Raw genomic sequence first — 25190 nt, 5'->3', positions numbered from 1 at the left:
ATAACATATAGGTAACTTTTTACCCCGATATTCCTACGGGATACGGACTTACGCGGGTGAAACCGCGGGGCGCAGCTACTATATAATATTCTTGCTAATGAATCTCGTCCCACCATTAGTTTGATATCTTTTGTTATAGTTGCCTTGAAGATATATAATTAAGTGATGAGATCGCTCAATAACTGCACTCTTCCTTATTCAAATCACACTAATATTATAAATGTGAAAGTTTGTTTGAATGTTTGTCCGTCAATCACGCTGAAACTGAACGGATTTTGATGAAATTTGGTATACAGTATTTGGTATTTGGGTGATAGGATACTTTTTATTCCGACTAAATGCTCCCTTGGGATAAAACAGGAATCTTGATAGCGTATAAGCCGGGACTAGCGTCTAGTTAATATTAGGTTTCTTTTATGTACAATTTTGTTGAAGAATTAAATAAATAAAAAATATATTAACCCTACACCTTACCACTCGAAGGCGGAGCTTCGTTATGGTGATACGCAGGTTCCAATCTCGCTTCGTGATATATATATTTTATTTAACAAATAGCAAACACTTATGTCCTTATATATATGTGTATATAATTTATGCATGATGTAATGTAAACGTCTTGATTCATATTACTAACTAATCGCAGGCCCGTTTTCTTTTCACCACCCTTCCTAGTTTATTCCTACTTTCCTGAACATCCTTTCCTTATTCCTTACTCCTTAATAGCGACCTACACATTCGCAGAGGCACTACTTAGGCAAGTAATGTTCATGGGCGGTGGTGATTGCTTACCATCAGGCGAACCACCAGCTCAGTTGCCCGCTATGACATAAAAAAAAAGCTTTAAAAGTTATCGTAGTTGACTCATACGGGCTATACCGTTTAACTTCAGAAATTTAACTATCTCTACTCCAAAATTCACCACTATCGCTACAGCTGTTTAGCCATTATCAAACACAGATCAAACAAACATGACTTCTAGTAAAAAAGCATCTCCATAATAATGTTGGCTTCTTTATAGGAAGCGCTGAAAAATGCTTCGAAAAAGCAGATGAGTCGAGGCCTATGCGCCCAAAAAGGGAAGTTGAATGATTACTGATCGTATAAATTTATTGTATATCTTTAACGAGGTGAAAAGTCAGGGTCAATAACATGTATATAGAATCATTATATAGTAGGGCTGACAATAAGTTATTGCGGCGCTCTATACGGCCTTCAAATATTGACATAATGGCATAAACTTGAGAAGCGTATTCAATCTGTTATTATTATTAATGCGTGTGTGTGAATGTATATGTGTGTGTGGGGGGGGGAGGGGCGTGTGTTTGTTAATTAAAATTTTACATTAGTTTAAACATTTCATAATGTCTTATTTCGATATTTTTAGTTAGTTGCCATCAGGCTACCAACTAGGACCTTGCGAATACATATAACATAATAAAAGCTTATATTGCCCTACATAAAATGACTTATTATGAATTATGAGTATCTTTTCTGCTTTATCTTTACTTCTGTACTAATAATCTAAAATTAGAAGATAATTTTTCGTTTATTTGTTTCAATGCACTAAGGAACTGCTATACCGGTTTTAAAAATTCGTCCACTGTTGGATACGTTCGTGGTCCTGAATGCTTGGCTGGGTATATTGTACCACGGGGGGTGTCGGGGCGGGTGGCTAATCCTACTAATACTATAAATACAAAAGTTTGTAACGATGTGTGTGTGTTTGTTGCTCTTTCACGCAAAAACTACATAACCGATTGCAATAAAATTTGGTACGTAGATAGCTGGATAATTGGAATAACATATAAGCAAGCTTTTTATTCCGATATTTTTACGGGATACGGACTTACGCGGGTGAAACCGCGGGGCGCAGCTAGTTATAAATGTACTGTACGCAACACAAGAAACCTATATGTTATTGCAATTATCCAGCTGTCTACGTACCAAATTTCATTGCAACCGGTTCAGTAGTTTTCGCGTGAAATAGCAACAAACACGCACACATCCTTACAAACGTTCGCATTTATAATATTAGTTGGATTTGTATTCGTATGTACAAAGTACAAATGATAAATCAACGAAAGAATTTTACTATCTCAGTGACATGGTCTACGCAAATGCAGTGGCACAAAATCTCATTCAAACTAAACTGCCTTCAAATTGTCAGAACTAGACAATATTTAACTGGTATCACACGGAGAGCACCAGCTTTCAAATAAAAAAAAATAATCGTCAAAATCAGCCGAAAGTTCTGAGGTAATAAAAAAATGCAGTCGAATTGAGATTGAGTTCTTCCTCGTTTTTGAAGTCGGTTGAAAAATATAAAAAATGTATATATTGTCAATCGATTATTACACACAGAGGCAACCTTACATGCATTATTGAAAATGGTTTATGCACACATCATTTTAAAAACTCGGCTGGTTTCGCAAAACCTTGTCATTTGACTTTACGGTTTGTGAGTGAAAACACGTACGGAAATTGTATTTTATGTGAGTATATTTTTTTAAATAAACATTGTTATGTTTAGATTGCATCTTCTAATATCTTCTATACAAATTCGTTTAACAAGATACATTTGTACACTGAAACTAAATACAAAATTATATAACGTATTCATTTGTGTCATAAATTTCAATTTATTAAATGGTTAAGATTCTTTTTTATTAATTACAGTTTACCAGAGATGAACGGCGGTAAAATACACAACTACGTTATAAATTGTAAAATTAAACCGCCTTAGAGGCCCATAATTTTTTTTAATACATTCGAATTAATTCAAATATCGAATTTGAAAAAAATTACATATATTTTTTTTGATGTCTTGACATTTGAATTCTTGTCAAAAAAGTCCTTGCGCTGGCCTGCATTCAAGAAAAAAAAATATTAACAATTACATAAAAACAGTTTTGCTTTTTCCACAAAAGACGATCAATGAAGCCATTTATTATACTGATTATTTGATGGTTAATGCATTTCTTATCTCGTTATATGTACGTGATGAAATTGCGATATCTTAGTTTGCGATTAAGTTTAACTTAGTCGACAGAATGTTACGTTTAGTGAGCATAGGAAGTAATTATATATTAGGTTTTCATAACTTTTCTATACGTTTAATTTGGTACTTTTTTTTATTAGAGAAACTTACGTTCATCGGGCTTTAAGCTATAGCTTTCATGTAGGCGTAGTGTTAAGGGTGAAGTCCTTTCATAGATTTATCTCAATAAACACACAAATTAATCTGATCACAACCAGCCTGGGGCAGAACGCGTCTTTAGAATCATACTTCACACTAATATTATAAAATGGAAAGTTTGTTTGTTTGGATGTTTGTCCGTCAATCATTCTGAAACTACATAACGGATGTTGATAAAATTTGGTATAATGACTTGGGTGATAGGATACTTTTTAGCCCGATAAAATGCTCTTTAGATAAAACAGGAATCTTGATATTGGCGGGCAATGCCGCGGGCGGAAGCTAGTAAAATAATTTCATAAACATCACAGATCCGATAAAATATAGGACACATTCGCACGAACTTTCATTTTTATTATGCAAGATAAAAAAATAATAATATAATAAATACAAGTAAAACAATGAGATAGAACGATAATAACAAGAGGAAAAAGTTCTTAATGATTTTCTCAATTCATACATGCGTATGTCGATACTGCGTTATTTACGAATTCTTTGTTTGTTTGTTTTCAACCGACTTTAAATTAAAATTATAAATATAGTTAAAAAAAACTATATACGCTCTTTAATGGCGGAATCAACTGAATTAGCTCACTTGCTCTTGTACATAAGGACATTTAATCCTGGCGATCCTAATCAGGATAATAAGAGTAACTCATTAAATTATTGTATTGTCGGTAAAGATCGGAATCTTTGATAAATGTACAAAGTTTGAATTAAACCTGTTCGTTTTAAGTGGGTCAAAATTGAGTCTTAAGGAAATGTTTTAAGGTTGTCTTTCAGGTGATTAATCACACTTATATTATGAATGTAAAAGTTTTTTTGTTTGGATGTTTGTCCGTCAATCACGTTGAAACTACTGAATGGATTATGATGAATTTTGGTATATGGTAGCGGAGCACGCTTCAGCAATCCTTTACTTCATAACATAAGTGCTACACCCAGAGTTGGCTTCCGGCGAGGAATATGCTTAATACTGTAGAGACTCGTTTTTTTGTTATGCATACTAGCTGCGCCCCGCGGTTTCCACCGCGTAAGTCCGTATCCCGTCGGAATATCGGGATAAAAAGTTGCCCATATGTTATTCCAGTTGTCCAGCTGTCTATGTACCAAATTTCATTGCAACCGGTTCAGTAGTTTTTGCGTGAAAGAGCAACAAACACACACACATCCTTACAAACTTTCGCATTTATAATATTAGTAGGATTAGTAGGATAATGGCATTCTTAGATGTATCACATCTAGATCTTCATGCAAACACTACGTTTAAAGTGAGCAAAAAACAGATTGATGAAAAAATTTACTAGCTCAGAGAGCCTCAGAGATGCATGTCAAATAACAAATAGTACCTACATTAATTGTATTGTAATGTAGCATTCGCATCGATAGTGGATAATTAAGTCCAAGTGGTTACTTAAGTCCAAATCAAATATTAAATATTTGTTATGGCCGGTCGCAACCGGCCTCCTTAACGAAGGGCGCCGGGCCATCGCCCGGATTCCCTGATCCATTGATCAGGGACGTCATCCATCGTCCGGTGCGGTGAGGCGGCGCGAGACATGTTCCACTCACACCGCCCATAGGAGGGTACGGAAGGCAAATAGCCGCTCTAGGTCTGCGCCAGGCCTGCATTGCTTCCTCCAGATGGGGTCATCAGCGAATTCCAACAAGAACCATTTCCCTAAAGCGGCTCGACGGAAAGCAGTGGGGTTTTAGTCGGTGGGAATCCGACATAGCCCACTGCCACTTCCGCAAGGGTCGTAGGTATCTATGCAAGATTTCCCCATTATAAAAATTGTGTTATCAATTAGTAAGATGTGTTTGGTTTACTTTATGGAGGTACTTCGTGTTAAATATAGAGTTAAACTTTGGTTAAACTGCGACTCTTTAAGCCATTTAACATTCTTTAACTGCATTAAAAAATATAACTCAAATGACACTTAATAAGAAAAGAAACAAATACAATTAATACGTTCTATTGTTAAGCGCAATTACAAAAAAAAAACACATGAGAAACACAAATAAGTTATAGCAATTATGATATTAAGAATGAAGGCTTAATATTATAAATACATAGTTTGAGTTGACAAGGAAAAATTGCATAAATAGACTGACTTAGCACATGCGTGTGCTGCGCAATGTATTGCGATGTTTATTGATATTTTTAGAAGTGTCTATCAACGGACACCGATCTGTTTTTTGTGAAACAAACCGGCGAATTATTACTCACGCAAATAACTAAAAAACAATATCGATTTGTCCACAGAAATGACATCACTACAGTAGGACGAAATAACAAAATGGCGTCAACAAAATTGAACGGAATTGCGCGGGAAAATTTCAAAAATCAAAATGGAACATGCGACGCGGTGCTGCCCTCCGTCGATAGAAAAGTTATCGATAGTTTCTGCGTGGAATGTTCGAGGGAGATTGTGGATCAGAATATGAATCAGACGAGGCAATTGTCCGAGATCCAGAAGTTTTATAATGGTGCAAATGTATTGATCACCGGCGCGACAGGTTGGTTGATTATTTATTTAAATTAAATCCACGATACAGACTTATATCGTATAAGGATAATTACTCTTATATGCATGTTCAGATCTCACAATTACAAAAACAAGTTATATGTATACCAGATAAACAGTTAATTAAATTACAATTTAAAAATAGACGTTACCCGATTCTCAGACCTACCCGATATGCACACAAAATTTCAGGAGAATCGGTCCAGCCGTTTCGTTATGGTAATGAACATTGTAACACGAGACGATGACGAGAATTTTATAAATAGCATTTTTTATTTTTTATTATATTCTCTAATTTATTTATTATTTTATTTAATATAATAATAATAATATCAATAATATAATTAAAATTCAATAGTAAATTAATATAGGCTGCTATTGTATTAATATTAGTTTTTTCTTGTCTAACTATACATAGACAGCTAAGACAAAGAGATATTTTTCAACTACTGAGTCCCAGGTTCCTAGTATAGAAAAATTATTATCAACTAGACTCTCGTCCCGGCTCCGCCCGGATATCAAGATTGCTGTTTGTTCCCAAAGAGAGCGTTTAAAAAGTATCCTATCACCCAAGTCAGCTCATACCCTGTCTGTATACTAAATTTCATCAAAATCTATTCAGTAGTTTCAGCGTGATTGACGGACAAACATCCAAACAAACAAACTTTCACAAAATGCATTTGCCCTAAACACCTATGGGACATGGTACATCACTTTTGCTATATTTCTTACTTTCTAGGATTCCTGGGCAAGATCCTGGTAGAAAAATTGCTCCGCAGCTGTCCCGGGGTAGAAAATTTGTACCTTCTCGTGCGGCAGAAAAGGGGGAAAGACATTTATACGAGGATCGAAGAAATATTTGATGACCCGGTAAGTCTTTTTTTATGTCATACTGAGCTGGTGGTTCGCCTGATGGTAAACGATCACCACCGCCGCCACTCAGACCTCTGAGAATGAACTGCCCACTTTTAAGAGATAATGTACTGGGAAGGGTGAGGAGAAGAAAAAAGGCCTCCGGCTCCCCCAATCACTAGCTATTTTTTCACGCCGGTTTTCTGTGGGGGTGTGGTACTTCTCCGGTGCGAGCTGGCCCAATTCGTGCCGAAGCGTGCTCGACTCCCACAATATATCCTACTATATCTCTAATGTGATAAATGCGTAACCTTCATTATTTAAGGATTTATGTAAGCTTCACTTGTCTGTTTGTATATTTGTAACCGGCTCCTTCGGGCACGATTTTCACTTACTTTAAATGGACAGATTTAATTAAAACTTTTTAGATTTACGAAAATTTTAGTGTTATATAATTATAGTGTATTTTACGTTTTTGAACTATTGTTATTAAATATTAGTATTTTTCTTATATTTATTTAATTAAACTGCGCGATTCCTGGGAGCAGTGAGCAAAATGTATGCAGTTTGCCGACACGTAATTAATTAATTACGTTTAGTTAGATGCGTTATGCTGATAACAGAGTTTAAAGTCGAAATATTGCATAAGATACCCACGGCACCCGGGGAAGGAGCCGTGGGTTATATCGGATTCCTACCGACTAAAGTGACTGATTCTCTCAAGAATACTTTAACCTTAGTAATTTCCTAAATTTATTTTCCTAAGTCTCATGCTGATAACTTTCCTTAGTCAAGCGCAATGCACTTATTTATAGAGTTCCGTAGATACCATCAGGCGAGGTCGTGGTCAAGCGCTTCCCTATCAGAAATAATAAAAAAAAAATAAAAAAAATAGAATATAATGGGACCCTATTACTTAGAGTTCCGTCTGTCTGTCCGTCACCAATCTGTATCTCATGGACCGTGATAGTTTCGGTTGAAAATTTCAGCGATGACATATTTTTGTTTCCGATAAATAAAAATCAAGGTTAAGCAGCGATTGGCACGGTCATAAATTGGATGTATTACTATTTTTCGTCGTGAGTCCGATTTGCACCTGACCAATTTTCCCGCCTTCTCGGTAATGCATTATTAATGTAAACAGACAAATATTGACAATGCGTAAACACACTGAATGTGAAACCTTCATGCTACGCGACATGTTTTGAAGTTATTTGTTAAGGACTGGCCTGAGGTCGGCGTGGTTTTGAGCTTCTTATAAGGTCAAATACACTTGGGGTTGCTACCTTATTAAACGATTTAGAATAATGTATCTATAGGATTATAATTTTTTATGACTTTGTTGCCTTTGAGCTTTCGACTGGGTAGACCTATTTAGATGTTTCGTTTCTTTTGAAAGCCGGTGACTCCTCAATGTCAAGTAGCATAGTTATGTTAATATTATAAAAATAACGTACCTTTCGAAATTAAAAGCTTTTTAACGGATTTTAAACGCGATTTATTCGTTATATTATTAACCCGACGTTTCGAACACCTTACAGCGAGCTCTTTTTAATTTCTAAATGTATAATACTCGCGTAAAATAAAACACAAGAAAATACTAATAACATACCTCTTAAGCTTCGTTGCTTTCCTCATTACTCTAATACTAATAAAATAATAAAAAATACAGTTTTTTACATATTTGGCGTGGTAAAACCTAATTCATAATGTTTCTTGGGAATAATTTTTATATCAAATTATAGTAATTGTGTGTGCCTATTTAATTTAACATATCCATTATATATTATAATCACGTGACTATAAAGCTACATAGGATATTACTTTGGAATAATTTCTAACTGCCTTTAAACAATATTATTATTTTCTAATTTATGCTAATCCCGGCTTCGCCCGGATATCAAGATACCTGTTTTATTCCAAGGGAGCATTTAATCAGGATAAAAAGTATCCTATCACCTAAGTCAGCTCAGACCCTGTCTGTACACAGAATTTCATCAAAATCCGTTCAGTAGTTTCAGCGTCATTCACGGACAAACATCCAAACAAACAAACTTTCGCATTTATAATATTAGTGTGATTGATTATTTTACTGTTAACCATCACCACCATGTCCCTGGTATAAATATCCCAAACATGGACCTTGTTTGGGATATTTATACCAGGGACACAGACCTTTTATGAGGGTTCAGGCCATAATCACAGCAAGGTGGCCAAGTGTGGCATCTGCCCATCTGAATCTCATGTAGTCGAACTTTTGATTATTCCACGCGTCGAATATCCTCATGATGTTTTCCTTCACCGTTTCGTGTCTTGGTAGTCAGTATATACGGAGACAATTTGAAATTAGTTTTTTTGTTCTTGCTCTCTCCTCCGGTCTCGAACCCTCGACTTTTAACTATAATCCGAGCAGAACAAGAAATAAATAAATTTAACAATTTGTGTAATATTCACGAGAAAACAACTAAACAGATTTTAGTGAAGGTTGAAGGAGTCAAGTTTAATTTTTATGCTTTATATTTTTTTTATTTATTTTTAACGAGCAAATACTAAGTCTCACACTATGAATGTGACCTTCTCAATTCCACTCTTAACGTCATATTGTAATTTGTAATTCATTTATAGCTATTATATGATAATAGCTGCGCCTGTTGCCTATATGTTATTCCAATTGTCCAGCTATCTACGTACCAAATTTCATTGCAATCGGTTCTGTAGTTTTTGCGTGAAACAGCAACAAACGCACACATATCCTTACAAACTTTCGCATTTATAATATTAGTAGGATAGGATAATTAGGATGGATAACTGAACGGCTTATACTTTTTAATAGATACGTAATTGCATCATTAACGCTTTAACGTGAACATAAACGATTCGCAAATTTGCAGTACACAACAAAGTTTCTAGTTGCTAATTTATGCATGTTTGTTTGATGAATATTTAAAAAACGGCATGAAAATACAAATTTATAGGTACATAATCCTACTAAAATTATGAATGCGAAAGTTTGTAAGGATGTGTGTGTTTGTTGCTCTTTCACGCAAAAACTACTGAACCGATTGCAATGAAATTTGGTACGCAGACAGCTGGACAACTGGAATAACATATAGGCAACTTTTTATCCCGATATTACTACGGGATACGGACTTACGCGGGTAAAACCGCGGGGCGCAGCTAGTACAATATTAAAAGCATCTTCATTCAGTCCTCACAACATTGGTAGAGTACAAAAACTTAAATATACATATGAGACACAGGATAACGTCGTGAGAGACTGCTGCTTGACATACTCACACATACGTTTACACTAATGTCATAAAGAGGAACATTTTGTATTTTCTATGTTTGTAACGTTTTCACGCAAAAACCACTGGACCGATTTCAAAACTTCTTTCACCATTAGAAAGCTGCAACTTCACTGAGTGACATAGGCTGTATGTACCACGGGCGACGCCGACGCAAACAGCTAGTTTAATAGAATAATGAAGCGTCTTTAATCCGATAGATGTAATAAATTTATCTTAACATTGAACCGAAATAGGTTGATGCGAACGATAGATATGCTTACTGCAGTCACGATGTGAACAATTAACACACCTACATATATAATATAATAATATTTATTATAATAATATCAATAAGTCGGTCAAGGTTTGATGTTAGTGTTTGCCCTTAACGCTTGCATATTGGTAAATATTGGTTTTCAAGAGGACTTTATGTGATTCTTGTAAATGTTCTTGTATGAACGATTTATTGTAAATAATGAATAAAATTGTGTTATTTTCCTTATCAACGTTTTGTTTTACTTGTGTTATATGTTTTCTATATTCTATCGAAATTAATTACCAGATATACATGTATTGTATTTTATTATTTATTGTATCAATCAACACACTGCATTGACATGGCTTCCTTTGAGAGTTAGTTATAATAATCCAGCACCCTAGCGAACGGAGATTTGATATCTCTATCATCATAATCATCATCATCATTTATTTATCCATCCCCCTAGATATATAGGTATATTTGAAGCAAGTCAACATTATTAATTATGATGTAAATATACCACACAATATATATTTTTGTTATGCCATAGCGGGCAACTGAGCTGGTGTTTCGCCTGATGGTACGCGATCACCTGAACATTTGAAGCTGCGAATGCGTTGCTCGCTTTTAAGGAAAATCGTTAAGGAAGGGATTGATAGTGGGAACAAATGAATGTACTGGAAGGGTGAGGAAAAGGATACGGGTCTTCAGGTCACGGTCACAGAACGAAACACGCTAGCATGCTACTATTTCATGTCAATCTGCTGTGGGGGTGTGGTACTTCCCCGGTGCGAGCTGGCCCAATTCGTCCTGAAGCCTGGAATGGTGCTCGACTCCCACACTCATAAATCATTTTTGGGTCTTTGGGTCGGAAGTTAAAAATAGTTCATACCGTTTCGGATTTCGTTTAGTTTCTTTAAAATTCAAATTATTTATTTCATTAATTAAATTATTGTATTAAACTGTTTGGCGATTGGAAAACTTCTAGTAAGCAAAAAAAAATGCTTGTGTCAGGAGGTGCCGCTCTTCCATTTAACATTTTAGGTGTTTTTCTGTTAGTTTTAGTTTGATACTGTTCTTTTACTATATTTTAAATCGCATTAGTTTGTTTATTTTGTTTGTTCGTTGAAAACGATAATCTCAGGAACGAATTGAATTTTTTACCATAGATAGTCCATTCATCGAAGAAGGCTATATAACAACACGCTATGAACACGTTCCTCATACTGATGCGGGTGATTCCGTAGGGCACATTTAGTACTTTAAATAACTTTTTATTTTCCAGATGTTCGATCGGCTAAAGGAGGAGGTACCAAAGTTCAGGCACAAGATTGTAGTCATCCCAGCGGACTGCGAGCGTCCTGGCTTAGGTCTCAACATAAAGGACAGACAAACACTTATCGAAAAGGTGAGTATATATTGATGAAAGATAAATATTAGTAATAAACGTCAAATATATTTTAAAATGTGAATTTTATATTTTTAATGAAGCAAAAACTATGAGCTGGGCCCCAATATATGTAATAAATATAATGAGGGTTTTTGAGAATTTTTTATTGAGTTTACAAATGAAATTAAGTAGTTTAAAATTAAAGTAATCAAAGCAACTTTTATAATTAAAGTGATGCTAATAGTGACGATGATGGTGATAAGGCTGGTGATGATAAAGATGATGATGATGATGATGATGATGATATTCCAGGTAAATATGATCTTCCACTCCGCGGCAACGGTGAAGTTCGACGAGCATCTGAGAGCAGCACTGGCTACGAACGTGCAGGCGTCTTTATATCTCTTACAATTGGCCAGGGAAATGAGAGACCTAAAGGTATGGTCTAGGGATCAATCTAGACTTCAGAACACTTAATATATTCAAAGGAAAATCCTGAACAATTAGTTGTTTCGTTACAATTGAAGTTATATAGGTTCGTGAAGTTTCTTGAAAAAATACATTATTATTTTTAACACAGTCAGTTTTATACGATATCACAACTGATACTTGAATTTATAGTTTACTAGCTGCGCCCAGCGGTTTCACCCGCGTAAGTCCGTATCCCGTAGTAAAACAGGATAAAAAGTTGCCTATATGTTATTCCAGTTGTTCAGCTATCTACGTATAAAATTTCATTGCAATCGGTTTATTAGTTATTTCGTGAAAGAGAAAAAAACACACACTTCCTTACAAACTTTCGCATTTATAACATTAGTAGGAAGGATAGGATGTATGTATAACATTGATTTCTCAAATTTTTTGTTATTCTTCCAGGTGTTCATGCATATATCAACGGCATATTCAAACTCGCACTTGTCTAGCATAGAAGAGAAGTTCTACCCGCTGGAAGCCGACTGCAGCAGGATCCAACAGACCATAGACAAACTTACGGATGCGCAGATAAATGAGATTTTACCTGAGTAAGTTATTTTTCAATCACTTGCAAAATGAGGACTTAATATAATATAAAATAAAATTCTCGTGTCACAATGTTAGTCTCTATACTCCTCCGAAACGGCTTGACCGATTCCTCTGAAATTTGGTAAGCATATTGGGTAGGTCTGAGAATCGGCTAACATCTATTTCTATCTATTTTCATACCACTAAACGATAAGAGTAAGGCAGAACAGCGTTTGCCGGGTGCAGCTAGGATAATATAAAATAATAAAATATATTAATCGTTAGTTCAATTGACTGTATTTGTGTTAACCGTAGAACTTTCGACTGGGGAAATTTTTGAATTATGATGATTCTTTCTCTGTTTGAAAGCTCGTGCCTACCATGTGGACATATTTAAACTTGGTATTTCTAAAAAAATTAAGACCACCTACAGACATTTTGTAAAACAGATTTTATTAATAAAATGAATCTAACAGACCATAGACAAACTTACAAGAACAAATGAGATTTTACCCGAGCAACTTGCTCTTATTATTTCTTTATTTCTTATTAATAATACGAATGAATACGAATCTTAAACGACATAAACAAATTTATATATTGCCCGAGTCAGTTTACTTTTTCAATTTTTTTATTTGCATACCCGGATCCAACAGAGACATAAATGTATTATTAGAAAACCAAACAATGGGAACAAAATTATGTAATTATAAAAACAATTTTTGTTAATGATAACTATGATGATGGTATTATCAAAGGAATTTAATGTTATGATGATGAAGTATCGGTTATAATTAACCGATACTTCGATTATTGTATTAGCTGCAATAACGAAATTATAACTGTCCTCAAATGTGTTTGTAAAATTCTAGTCTAAGGAAACATATAGCAAAAACCATCTTATTGTCATTGTTTTAAGTATCAGATTAATCGATTTATTTTATAGGTCGATATAATATCCACGTTGAATATTTTATCGGCATAATATGATCAATGTACACTACAATGAATTGGACCATATTACAATTATTTAGAGTCGGATTTACAATGCACTAAAACTAGCAAAAATTTTGATGATTGCATTTGTCGCTCTTTATGTATTAATAGAAACTAATGATCGAAGAGTCAATATGATGATGAAGATTATGATGATAATGATGATGGTAATGATGGTGATGATGATGATGATAATGGTGATGATGATATTCTCAGGATACTAGGCGAATGGCCCAACACATACACATTTACCAAGGCGCTAACGGAGAAGGAACTTCGGAATTCCTGCTCTGGTGTACCTTTGGGAATCTTCAGGCCTGCTATCGGTAAGATAATAATCTCGAATGTTCGTCAGGATGGTATGGATGTGTGGAATGGATTGATGTATGGAATGATATGAGTGGATGATAGGTTCTGGATGAAATTTGTATTAAATATTAATATATTGCTTCTAGACGCTCGTCCCGGCTCCGCCCGGATATCAAGATTCCTGTTCGTAGGGAGCATTTAATCGGGATTAAAAGTATATCACCCAAGTCTTACCCTGTCTGTATACCAAATTTCATCAAAATCCGTTCAGTAGTTTCAGCCTGATTGCCGGACAGACATCCAATCATCAAACTTTCACATTTATGATATTAGTGTGATGGGTAGGTTTAAGTTAGGATTTTTTTTTTTTTTTTTTTTTTATGTCATCGTCGACAATGGAGCTGGTGGGTCGCCTGATGGTAAGCGCTACCACCGCCCATGAACATTTGGAGAGGCGTAAGGTCCAATGTAGATCTTACGCCTCTACAAATGGATTGCCGACTGCAAGTTGGAACGGGATTAGGAAAGGATTGAAGAGAGGAATAAAGGAAAGGACTGGGAAGGGTAAGGAAGAGGATATGGGCCTCCGGCTCCCCCACTCACCGAACGAAACACAGCAGTATGCTATTTCACGCCGGTCTTCTGTGGGGGTGTGGTACTTCCCCGGTGCGAGCTGGCCCAATTCGTGCCGAAGCGTGCTCGACTACCACATACAATATATGTATAGGATACTTTTAAATCGGGTTTTAGGATAGAGTGGTATAAGATGCGACTTGGTGCTTAATTTTATCTAAATTTTTATCTTATTACACTCTCATCTTTATCACTTTAATTAATTGGACAAAACGCAAAAGAGGCAACCCTAATCAATTACGTGAAAAAATGTCTATATGCTTAAGGGTAAAAAAAAATTTGAACCAAACAAAAATTGTTATTTAAATATAAATAAAAATAATAGTAAATGTTTTAACAGATTCTTATTTTCTTAATGCTAATGAAAGCAGATAAATCAAATTATTCATAGCTCAAAATCGTTCCACAGTTTCGGATGTATATTTAATTGTAAAACTAAAGCATTTTCTAAATTTATTTTGTTCACTTTTCAGTAATCTCCACAGCGAATGAGCCATTGAAATGTTGGTTGGACAATATGTACGGGCCGACCGGAGTCACGGTGGGAAGTAGTATGTATAGCTTGTTTAACCTTAAACTTGTTTTAGCGGGCAACTGAGCTGGTGGTTCGCCTGATGGTAAGCGATCACCACCGCCCGTGAACAAAGCAGAGGTATGGTGAAAAAGATAGAGATAAGGAAAGGATTGACGATTGGATAGAAGGAATGGATTACAAAGTGTGAGAAAAAGGACGTTTCCTTTTCCTCCGGCCTCCGACTCCCCCACCCACCGTATGAAACATATTAGCATGCGACTATGTCACGCCGGTTATCTGTAGAGGTCTGGTTCTCCCCCGGCGAGAGTTGACCCAATTCGTGCCGAAGCGTACTCGACTCGCACACACAAAAAAACTTCTAATGGGTTAAAACGTATTTTATACGTTAATAAATTTGTGTGAAAAACAGTAGTTACCCAATTTCGTTTGCATTTTCGTCTAATGTCTCTTAGATGGATATAGGAAGGTAAGTCAGACTGCAGACGGCATCCACAGTATTCCGGCAGTGTTCACTGTTTGGAAAAAAAGAATACCTACTTATATAATACACAGAAATAACATATATAATGTTAAGAATCAAAGGGGATTGTGTTTTATATTAGTTCGATCTCAATATTCTATTGTACTGCAATTCTACACAATTGATGTAGTCAGTTGATAAAAATTCACAACAAATCACAAGGACTATTAAAAAAGTGAGTGTAGTTGGGTTGGTTGATCACCAAGCCGCAGTCCGTACAAATGCGCAATATTTCCAAGTGATTCGATATTCATTTTTCGATAGCTAGAGTCTTGACATTTTGACTTTGAAGTTAAGGCCTATTTCCTTGTCCTAGCCCTTCCCAGTCCATTATTTTTTTCCAATCATCAAACCTTTCCTTATCCCTTTTCCCTTAAAATCGGGCAGCGCATTCTAAGAGGTCTGAGCTTCTGCGAATGTTCATGGCCGGTGGTGTTCGTTTACCATCAGGCGAACCACCAGCTCAGTTGCCCGCTATGACATTAAAAAAAAAATTAATAGCGACATCTATAAGTTAACTGACTGATTCATCCAGCAGCTTATTAAAACACAATTGATATCCGACATTAATATTATTTCAGTGACGGGAATGCTCCGCACGATTCAATGCGATAAGGACGTAACCGCCGACTTGGTTCCCGTTGACTCAGTGGTTAACTGCCTCATCGCCGCTTCCGTTGACGTTTGTAAGAAGTATCGGAGTAGGTAAGGATGAAACCCGATGGAAATCTTAATTAGTAGAGGATGATTATAAACTTTTCTATTTCTATTTTAAGAACTAAAAATATACAAAAAACAGTTAACATCATATGGCCCTCTATGCTTCTAAAAACTTGTTTTATGTCGCTTCTAAAGCGATAACTTTACAACATGATCCAATTTTTTAGTTTAGCTTGATAGTATTATATAGTCTTTAAATATATCTCATTTACAACAAGACGTTACTAGCTCTGCAACACGCAGTGCTGCTAGGAACATGTTGATAGCGAGTGCGCAACTTGATTCAAGTTTGTTGTTGCGTAAAATTCAAGAATTCAACAGACAATCGTCCATCAATCAAACAATCGATCGATCAAACATTAAATTATTCAATCAATTGATCTACCAATCAACCACCAATCAACCATCAATCAACCGTTCAATCAATCGATTTTACTCCAATCAGGTCTCCACCTTCAGAGCCGCCGATTTTCAACTACGTCAGCTCGGTAGAAAACAAAATCACATGGGGAGAATTTATGAGACAGAACATGGAGAGAATCGACAGGCATCCGCTGTCGAACGCTGTATGGTGAGTGAGATGTATTCATCAGCAGTGACATCATCAGACTCATCATCTTTATTATCGCCACTATAACCTCTACTACCATCATCACCACTACCTTTATCACCACGATTGTCATCAACATTGTTATCACCACCAGTGCCACATTTATCATCACCACTACCACCACTTTCAAATCATGCTTTATTTTTGGAAAATCTAAAATTTGTAAATAAAGTATTGAAGGAGAGAATAAAGAAGTGGATTAGAATGGATGAGAAATCAAGAATACATTCCCTTTTTCCATTTTTTACCCTTCCCAGTCATTTTAAATATATAGGTATGCATATATACTAAGTAGGTACTTCTCAATTACCTCTATCACACCTAAAACCTTGTTGGCTCTGTATTATATTGTTTGTTTTCTTTTATATTTACGTATAATTGGTGCTAAATAAAGTTTATTATTATAAATAAATACCCGGTTCTTTGGAAGGCATATGTCGGGACACAGATCCAACACGCAGAGGCTTTAGAGAGTTTTGATGTGTTGTGGGACACCAGCTGCAGCCTGGCCACGACTGCACTATAGAGATACAGCCCTGGGCATTTCGCGGCCGATGTAGGACTATTGTAAAAATGGCAAGGATCAAAACTAGGCTATGGAATGAGGGTGTTCGATGGATTGGTGGGTTGGGTCTATGGGGAACTATGGGCGTCTGCCTTTTCAACATAGAAAAATTGAAAAATAGTGGCAGACGGTGACTTGCCAGTTCGGTCGATGGGCTCCCAAAAAAGTTACCTAAAATGGCAACAAGGGTGCAACACCAGCTGACTGGCTAGGGGTGTAGAGAGGTGCGGCACCGGTTTCACCATCGCGGGCCCGCAGGTCCGGATTGGGTTTCCCCGCTATTACGCCATTAGACACTTCCACCCCCGAGCTTATAGCTCTTGCATCTCCACTCTGGATTATTATAAAAATTATTATTTCAGGTACATTTCATTAACACTGAACAAGTCGGCCGTAATGAACCAAATATACATCTTCTTCCTCCATTTGATCCCGGCCGTGCTCGTGGACGGCCTCGCCTCGTGTGTCGGAAGGAAACCTCAGTGAGTAATATGTATTTTATTTTCACTCGGCCCTGGCTTCACCCGTGGTATTTTTTTAAACAGATTCCAAAAAAGAAATGGTTCATAATTCGACTGAATTCTTTTGTGATTCTTGCCTCATAACTTTTTATGGGATGAACCGATTTTTATGATTTTTTTTTATTTTAAGCTGGTCCTTGTTATCTGGTCCATTTAGATTCGGTTTATTATATTTGTTCGGCTGAATTGGTCGAGCCGTTATCGAGTTTCACGCTTAGCAACACATTTAGCGCTTCATTTTTATGTGAAACAATTGCTCTATTTAGTTTCTCTGGCCTTCACTCTTGAATTTTATTTTTAATAAGTGACTACGATAAAATAAATTTATCGATCTATTACAGAATGCTAAAAGTGTACCGTAAGATCCACAAATTCTCGTCAGTCATCTGTTACTTCTCCACAAAAGAGATCACTTTTTGTAACCAGCGGACGAGGCGACTGTGGGACGATACGTCCGATTTAGATAAACAGGTAATATCATATTATCCCGTTTTTGTTATCTTACCTGTAGATGCATCCTTGTTAGTAGTGTTACCTGTAAATTTACCCTTGACGTTAGTGTTACCTGTTCCCCATTAGATAAACATGTATTATTACAATATAGAATTGTATCCATATTCTTTTCTTTACCCTTCCCATTCCTTACCTTTATTCCTCTAATCAATCCTTTCCTAACCCCTTTCCATTTCCATTCCCATCCATTTGTAGAGGCGTAAGGACTGCAAACGACCTTACGCCTCTCCAAATGTTCATGGGCGTTGTTAGCGCTTGGCATCAGGCGACCCACCATTGCTGACATAAAAAATATATATAGAGTCAATGTCAACTGCATCACAAAATGATTGAAATAAATAGGTGCTAACATTAATAACCTGTTACTTGTAAGGGTATCCTTGTAATTGATATTACCTGTAGCCTATATCAGATATTAACAGATATTTATACCCTTATCGATTCATATCCAATAGCGTTACCTGTGAACGCAAAATTGTCATTGGTTTACTTGTTAAAACACTCTTCGTATGTATGTACATGTATTACCTGTACATGCATCTATCTATCTATATCGTTAGTGTCAGTAGTATCATAATTTCCAGTCCATTCCCTCTTTCCAATTGATAATCCTTTTCTTATCCTTTACCCTATAAAACCGGGCAGCGCATTAACAGAGGCGCTACCTCTGTGAATGTTCCTGGGCGGTGGTGATCGCTTACCATCAGGCGAACCACCAGCTCAGTTGCCCCTATGACGAAAAGACAAGGAGATAATATATAAATTTTAATTATTTGCAGATATTCCCATTCAGTATGAAACAAATGGACTGGGAGGAGTATTTCGATCACTATCTCGCGGGGATACGACGCTACTTGTTCAAGGAGTCTGACGACACTCTCCCGCAGGCCAGGATCAAGTGGAAAAGGTGAGGGTTCGAACGGTTTTAAAGCGCGTTTTATTCAATGTTATGTTGATTTAGGGTTAGATAGAGGAATTGTTTTTGATGGTTTTAATGCTATCTGTGGTTTTGTTTATTTGTCAAAAATAACATCCGTAAATTCGTTGAAATCTAATATATAAAATTCTCGTGTCACAGTTTTCGTTGCCATACCCCTCCGAAACGGCTTGACCGATTTTGATGAAATTTTTTGTGCTTATCCGGTATCTATGAGAATCGGCCAACATCTATTTTTCATACCCCTAAATGATAAGAGTAAGGCAGAACAACGTTTGCCGGGTCAGCTAGTATATTTATAAAAATAAGTTTTATATTATTAAATTGCTTATAAATATTTGGATTGGGATGATGATCAGGTGTTGTTATGCAACCACGAAGGACGCGGGCTCTTTTTTTTTCTTTTTTTCGTTTTTTTTTTTAATTCAAACTAGCTTCCTGCCCGCGGCCTTGCCCGCATAGTCGCATGAACGATTTCCTCCCATTTAACCTTACCTACGTCCGTCTCCTGGTCCTAAGCTACTTCTGCACAAAATTTTCAGTCAAATCGGCTAATCCGTTCTTAAGTTATAAATAGTGGAACTATCACCTCTTTCTTTTATACATATAAATGTATGTTTCTAAATATGATAATATTACACTAAAAGCAAGTTTTCAATTTTAACTTTTAAAAGTTTTAGTAATAAATAACCAAAATAACTTCTCCAAATGCGCCCAGCTGATCAAAATTCATCGAATTAAAATACGTCCAGTGGTTCCTGAGATTAACACATTCAAACAAACAAACTTTCCAGCTTTATATTATTAGTATAGGTTTTAAAGTTTAATTTTTTCTTGTTTCAGACTGTACTATCTTCACCAGATAGTTAGGATCTTATTCTACGTGTTCATAATATATTGTCTATGGTCGATGTTATCGAAATTATTTTAATTATAACGTGATAAACATTAAATATATAATAGACAGCGCCGGGCAATGCCCTAAAATAAACATAGTTTTTGTAACAGTTTATTAAAAATATTCAAATGGCATTACAAAATAAACCGTGTTACACTAAAACATTCTATTTCCGCATAAAAAAGAAGCTGTTTTTGTTTAAATTTAAAATGACAAATATGTAACTTTAACATCTTAGATGCAGTCCGCGAGGCGTAAGCTTTGCATATGTGTGACTGACCGCCAATGTCCCTATAGCGGACAGCCAGAAACCGCTGACGTCACGAACGAAAACTATATAAATCGCAATGGTTTGAATTTTTAGTTTCACAGCATTGAAATGCTTTATAAATGGAGATTTTTTTAAAGAATAGAATAAAATACAATATTGCAATCACTGAAATGTCATTTCATATTATGAGATGGTACTTAATCATCTCAATAGATAGCGCGGGGTGTCCCTTAGGAAAATAAAACTGAGAATAGAAAAGATCCGATTGCTGAGGCGGGATCACGGGTGACCGAGAGGCTAGATGTTGCCGCGGTTTGGCAAAATGACACGAATTCGAAACCCGCCACGTGATCGATTTTTTCTATTTTTTTTAATTTTAATTAAACCGCAATAAGCTAATCAAAGGATCATCCGCGCTATAAGACACCATCTCATCTACAACATCTATGTACATTCACAAAAATGCAAAGCTCAGCTGATGACTGCAGTCCCTTTTTAACAACAAAAAGAAGAAAATTTGGCTAACCAAGAATGAAGAGGAAAGAAATTTTGAATTTTGGCGCCGTTTTCATAGCAATGGCGGATTTATAAGCACCGGCGCTGTCAGAATAGAGGCGTGAATTTAAACCCAAAGGAAATAATAATATAATTTCCTAGAATAGAATAAGTATCAATATGTAGAAATATGTCAATTGGTCTGAGTATTTAGTGGTGTGTTAATGTTGTTTATAGTTTATTTGATTTTTCGGCAGTATGGCAATCAATATGGTGAGTCATATATTTCTAAGAAATGTATACTCGTGGATGTTATACCTTTATAACAATTTCACATTCCTATTTTATCATTGAAATTTTCTTTAGTTGTAGATATAAAATAAATGGTTACCATACATTCCCCTTTTTAATAATAATGACGTCACAACACTTTGAAAGAATACCTACTCATAAAAGAATAATTGAATAAACCACAGCTAGAAAAATTATTTATGCACATTTTCTTTTTTAGTCTATGCTAAATTCATTCAGTTTATTGGCCAAACATCTTGTGTTTGATACCTTATGTAGATTTATATAAAATAAAGTTTATGAGATCATCGAAATTAGAAAATTTTGTAATCTTTTAAGATGCGATGTAATCAAATTATGCATATTTCAGTTATAATATATATTATATTTATTATGAATCACTAATTTTAGCAACATTCCGTAACTATTATTCGAAATTCGCCTCTTGCCGTTTAAATTATTTTCCCGCCAAATCTGTAACACAGTTATTTAATATGAATACATACACATTACACACCATACTATAGAAAAATACGTTTAAAATTTATTTTATTGCTGTCTTAATTTCGTTACATATTGAAAATATTTTCATTTGCCTAGTCATAGCTTGAGAGATTCAACATGACATAAGCTTTAAGACAATAGAAATTATATTTTATTATTAATAAAACAGTTTTTAAGTTAAATAGTTAATAGAACCACATCCAAGATATAAAAAATTACATTTATGATTTTTAATTTTTATGCTGTGGTATTTATAAATGTTGAACCTCCATCGCTGGTAAATGGTAATAACATTAACATTATTTATATTCACAATGATGTTTTTAAACGAACAAAACCAAAACAATATGTTATGTGTATATATTGTACCGTAGATATAAAATTAGTTTTATCGTAGTATAGACAAATATAGAATTATCATTCTAATTCATTAAAAACTGATTGAAATTGTATGAGTTTAAAAAAAGGTGTATTTTTATGAAACGATTTTCTTTTTTATGTTTTTTCAGAACCATTCGATTTCTGAATTATCTGTACCTGGTAATTTGATGTATTTTTAATCTTGTGGTTTTTTTGTGTAACTTCTGGCGTGATTAATGTATCATCATCAGCCCATATATGTTCCCACTTCCAGGTCACAGGCCTCCTATGAGGGATTAATGTATATGAATTACGAAATTCTGCTTCGTCAAATAAATTCAAATGTTATGCTTACAGAAATGTTCACTTTTTAAATTTATCATGTTTACATTATTCGCGCCTTTTTTAGATTTTTTTTTATTCGGTTTCACGGGTTGGTGTCAAAATGAAAGTAATTAAATGGATAAAGGAATTGGACATATCTGTACATTTTAGAATTAAAATAGTATATAGATGTATGTAATTAAATGAGTAATCAGACATCTTTGTTTTATTCACGCTTGAGTTTCATTATATAATTTGAAGAATCAAACATATTATGATGCTAAGGCCGAGCACTTATATCCCTAAGAAGACGAAAACCCATAAGTGTATGAAGACATTTACGACCTTTATTTCTTTTTTTTCTTCTCCAAATATATTTGTACAATACACGAATGTTTGGAAGCAATGCATGCTTTTACTTACTTCGTTATAATAGCGTTAGTCTGGTCAAACTAGATTTAAAAAAAAAGTGTATGCGTTAGGACTTTCATACTCTTATTGGGGGAATAAATAAAATCACACATAGCATTTTACATTTATTCATAATAATTATATAAAAATACACATCTTATTCAACTTAAATTAAAAATAAAACTGAAACATATCTAGTTATATTATTGGCACAGTTTATATCTATCTACAAGACTTTATTATGTAAGCGATAGATAACACCGAAGTCTGTACAACTTTATAGAGTACGTTATAGCTCGACGAGGCTTTTTTCGACATGTGTCAAAACAAGATGCCATTTTGACAAAACTGTCAATATTTGACGTAACGTTCGTTATTCGAGACCGCTCTGCGTAGCACCTAAGCCGCACTATTCTCTGATAATTTAGTTTCTGTGTGTTTTTGTTGCAACCTTTTTTTTTCTGTTAAGATAACATTTTTTCGTTTAGTTAATCTTGCGCACTAGACAGTAATTTGTGTATCCATAGAATATATTTATACATAGAACAATGTTTGATGTACATTATTACTGCTGCGCTTATATTAGTGTTGTTTTCCAAACAACATAAAATACTATAATTTCAATCAAATGATTCAAATCCATTACTAAGGATGTCATAAGTGTTACTTTAAAGCACACATTTAAATTATATTTTTAATAAAATACGTCCAAAAGCCTCGTCGAACTATAGAAATTTACCACAGACAAGACAACATTAGAAAGAGACAATAACAACAAATTCATTACATACTTGTCTCTTTCACACATTCTTGATAAATATAAGTACTTAAACAATGTTTTTTTTCATTTCTCCACAAAAAACAATTTAGAATGAACATTGACCAATAGCCGATTTCAATTTGATAATCAATAAATACAAATCGAATTAACAAAACATTTTAATCATACAAGAACCACTAATTGCAATACGTCTGACGTAATTCATGTTACAATCGTAACAATAATATGGAATAATAATATAATTAAATCGTACACACTTTAGCAACCGTTTAAAATATCGATTCATTGAAAACAATCCAAGAATGTCAGTTTTTCATAATTAAATTTCAAACTGTCAGATTTATCTAAACATTAATTTAAAATACTAAATAATCAACTAGTATGTATGCGATATTAATTTATAGAGAATTACATTTCCGATTTTTTTATATATTACTTAAATCATAACAAGAGAAACAAGACATAAGCGACGTCGGATCGCCGAGTTAGATGGACATATTTATTTACATTTTTTTAAATTCTTGAACCAGAAACGTTAATTTTATAGCAATGTATTGGCTTTAAAGTTAATTTTTTAGATAATATAAACGGTTGCTAACGCGTGTAAAGACGACAAGGGAAAAAAATAATATTTTACATTATAAAGGCACTAGACATCACTCATACTAAAATTTTTAAATAATACACAAGAATTTTTCAGTTTATCTGTGTATTTACACACGGCATTTATTTTACAAATAATTATTACTGTTTTAAGAAAATACTTCTGTACTGCACAAGCAACAGGAGCTATTTTTATATGAACGCGTTCTTCAAAATACTTGCTGACAGCGCCATCTACTTTCAATTGAGCGAAGCTGGCGAAAAATTAAAATAAAACAAAAATAATTTCCATCAATGTTAATCGATTATTAAAACCATTACGCAAATAAAAAATAAAAAAAACTACGCAAACGTTGGACTCAAATAAAAAAAAAAATGTAAAATCAATGCGTGTATAAAGCCACAGATAACAAACGAAAGAGTTACATAAATGCAAAAATTATAAATGCAACACTATGGAATGTTCGTTGCATAACTACCGATTTATTAATGTTAAATGATATGAAAATATAATTTTAAAACGTATTATGTCGTGTATAAATAAAATATGGAATGTATACCTATATTTAGAAATAAAACCCGTCTGCACGTAAAAATAATGTGTCGATGATATAAGTTTTTATTAGTTTTTACCCGACTGTATTGAAAGTTTTGCACAACACAGTATTTCTATAGAATCTTTTACAATTCGGGTTTAAATTTACCGCGAAAATAGTATTTTTTTAGATAATTTTAGTGAAGATATACACATAAACGGTTTTATTTCAATATAGTGATAAGAATACACGAGCGGTGAGGACGCGGTTAGTTTTATATTCCTAAAATTTAAGACGATTAACAGGAAGATACTACCAATGCTTTAACACGTATTTTTTT

At 34.6% G+C, this 25190-nt stretch overlaps 1 protein-coding gene across 2 annotated transcripts in view; it reads left to right on the top strand.

The window, feature by feature from the left end:
- The window catches only part of LOC119838184 (fatty acyl-CoA reductase wat-like), a 33656-nt gene extending 10921 nt beyond the window's left edge, over positions 1–22735 (top strand). The window contains exons 1-14 of one of the 2 annotated variants that reach the window (XM_038364027.1): positions 2384–2492; positions 5463–5716; positions 6464–6594; positions 11411–11533; positions 11828–11953; positions 12392–12537; positions 13730–13839; positions 14929–15006; positions 16092–16215; positions 16676–16801; positions 17768–17887; positions 18268–18397; positions 19219–19346; positions 20220–22735. In XM_038364027.1, coding sequence (XP_038219955.1) covers positions 5497–5716; positions 6464–6594; positions 11411–11533; positions 11828–11953; positions 12392–12537; positions 13730–13839; positions 14929–15006; positions 16092–16215; positions 16676–16801; positions 17768–17887; positions 18268–18397; positions 19219–19346; positions 20220–20307 — 1650 coding nt within the window. In that variant the 5' untranslated portion in view covers positions 2384–2492; positions 5463–5496 and the 3' untranslated portion in view covers positions 20308–22735. Of the gene's footprint in view, positions 1–2383; positions 2493–5462; positions 5717–6463; positions 6595–11410; positions 11534–11827; positions 11954–12391; positions 12538–13729; positions 13840–14928; positions 15007–16091; positions 16216–16675; positions 16802–17767; positions 17888–18267; positions 18398–19218; positions 19347–20219 lie in introns of those variants that run through there. The other variant, XM_038364026.1, reaches the window with a different exon arrangement.
- The last annotated feature ends 2455 nt before the right edge of the window (positions 22736–25190 follow it).

Source organism: Zerene cesonia, unplaced genomic scaffold (assembly GCF_012273895.1).
Source record: "Zerene cesonia ecotype Mississippi unplaced genomic scaffold, Zerene_cesonia_1.1 Zces_u001, whole genome shotgun sequence".
NCBI lineage: Eukaryota > Metazoa > Arthropoda > Insecta > Lepidoptera > Pieridae > Zerene > Zerene cesonia.
The sequence above is the reverse complement of the archived record's forward strand: the minus strand, read 5'-3'. Positions and strand labels throughout refer to the sequence as shown.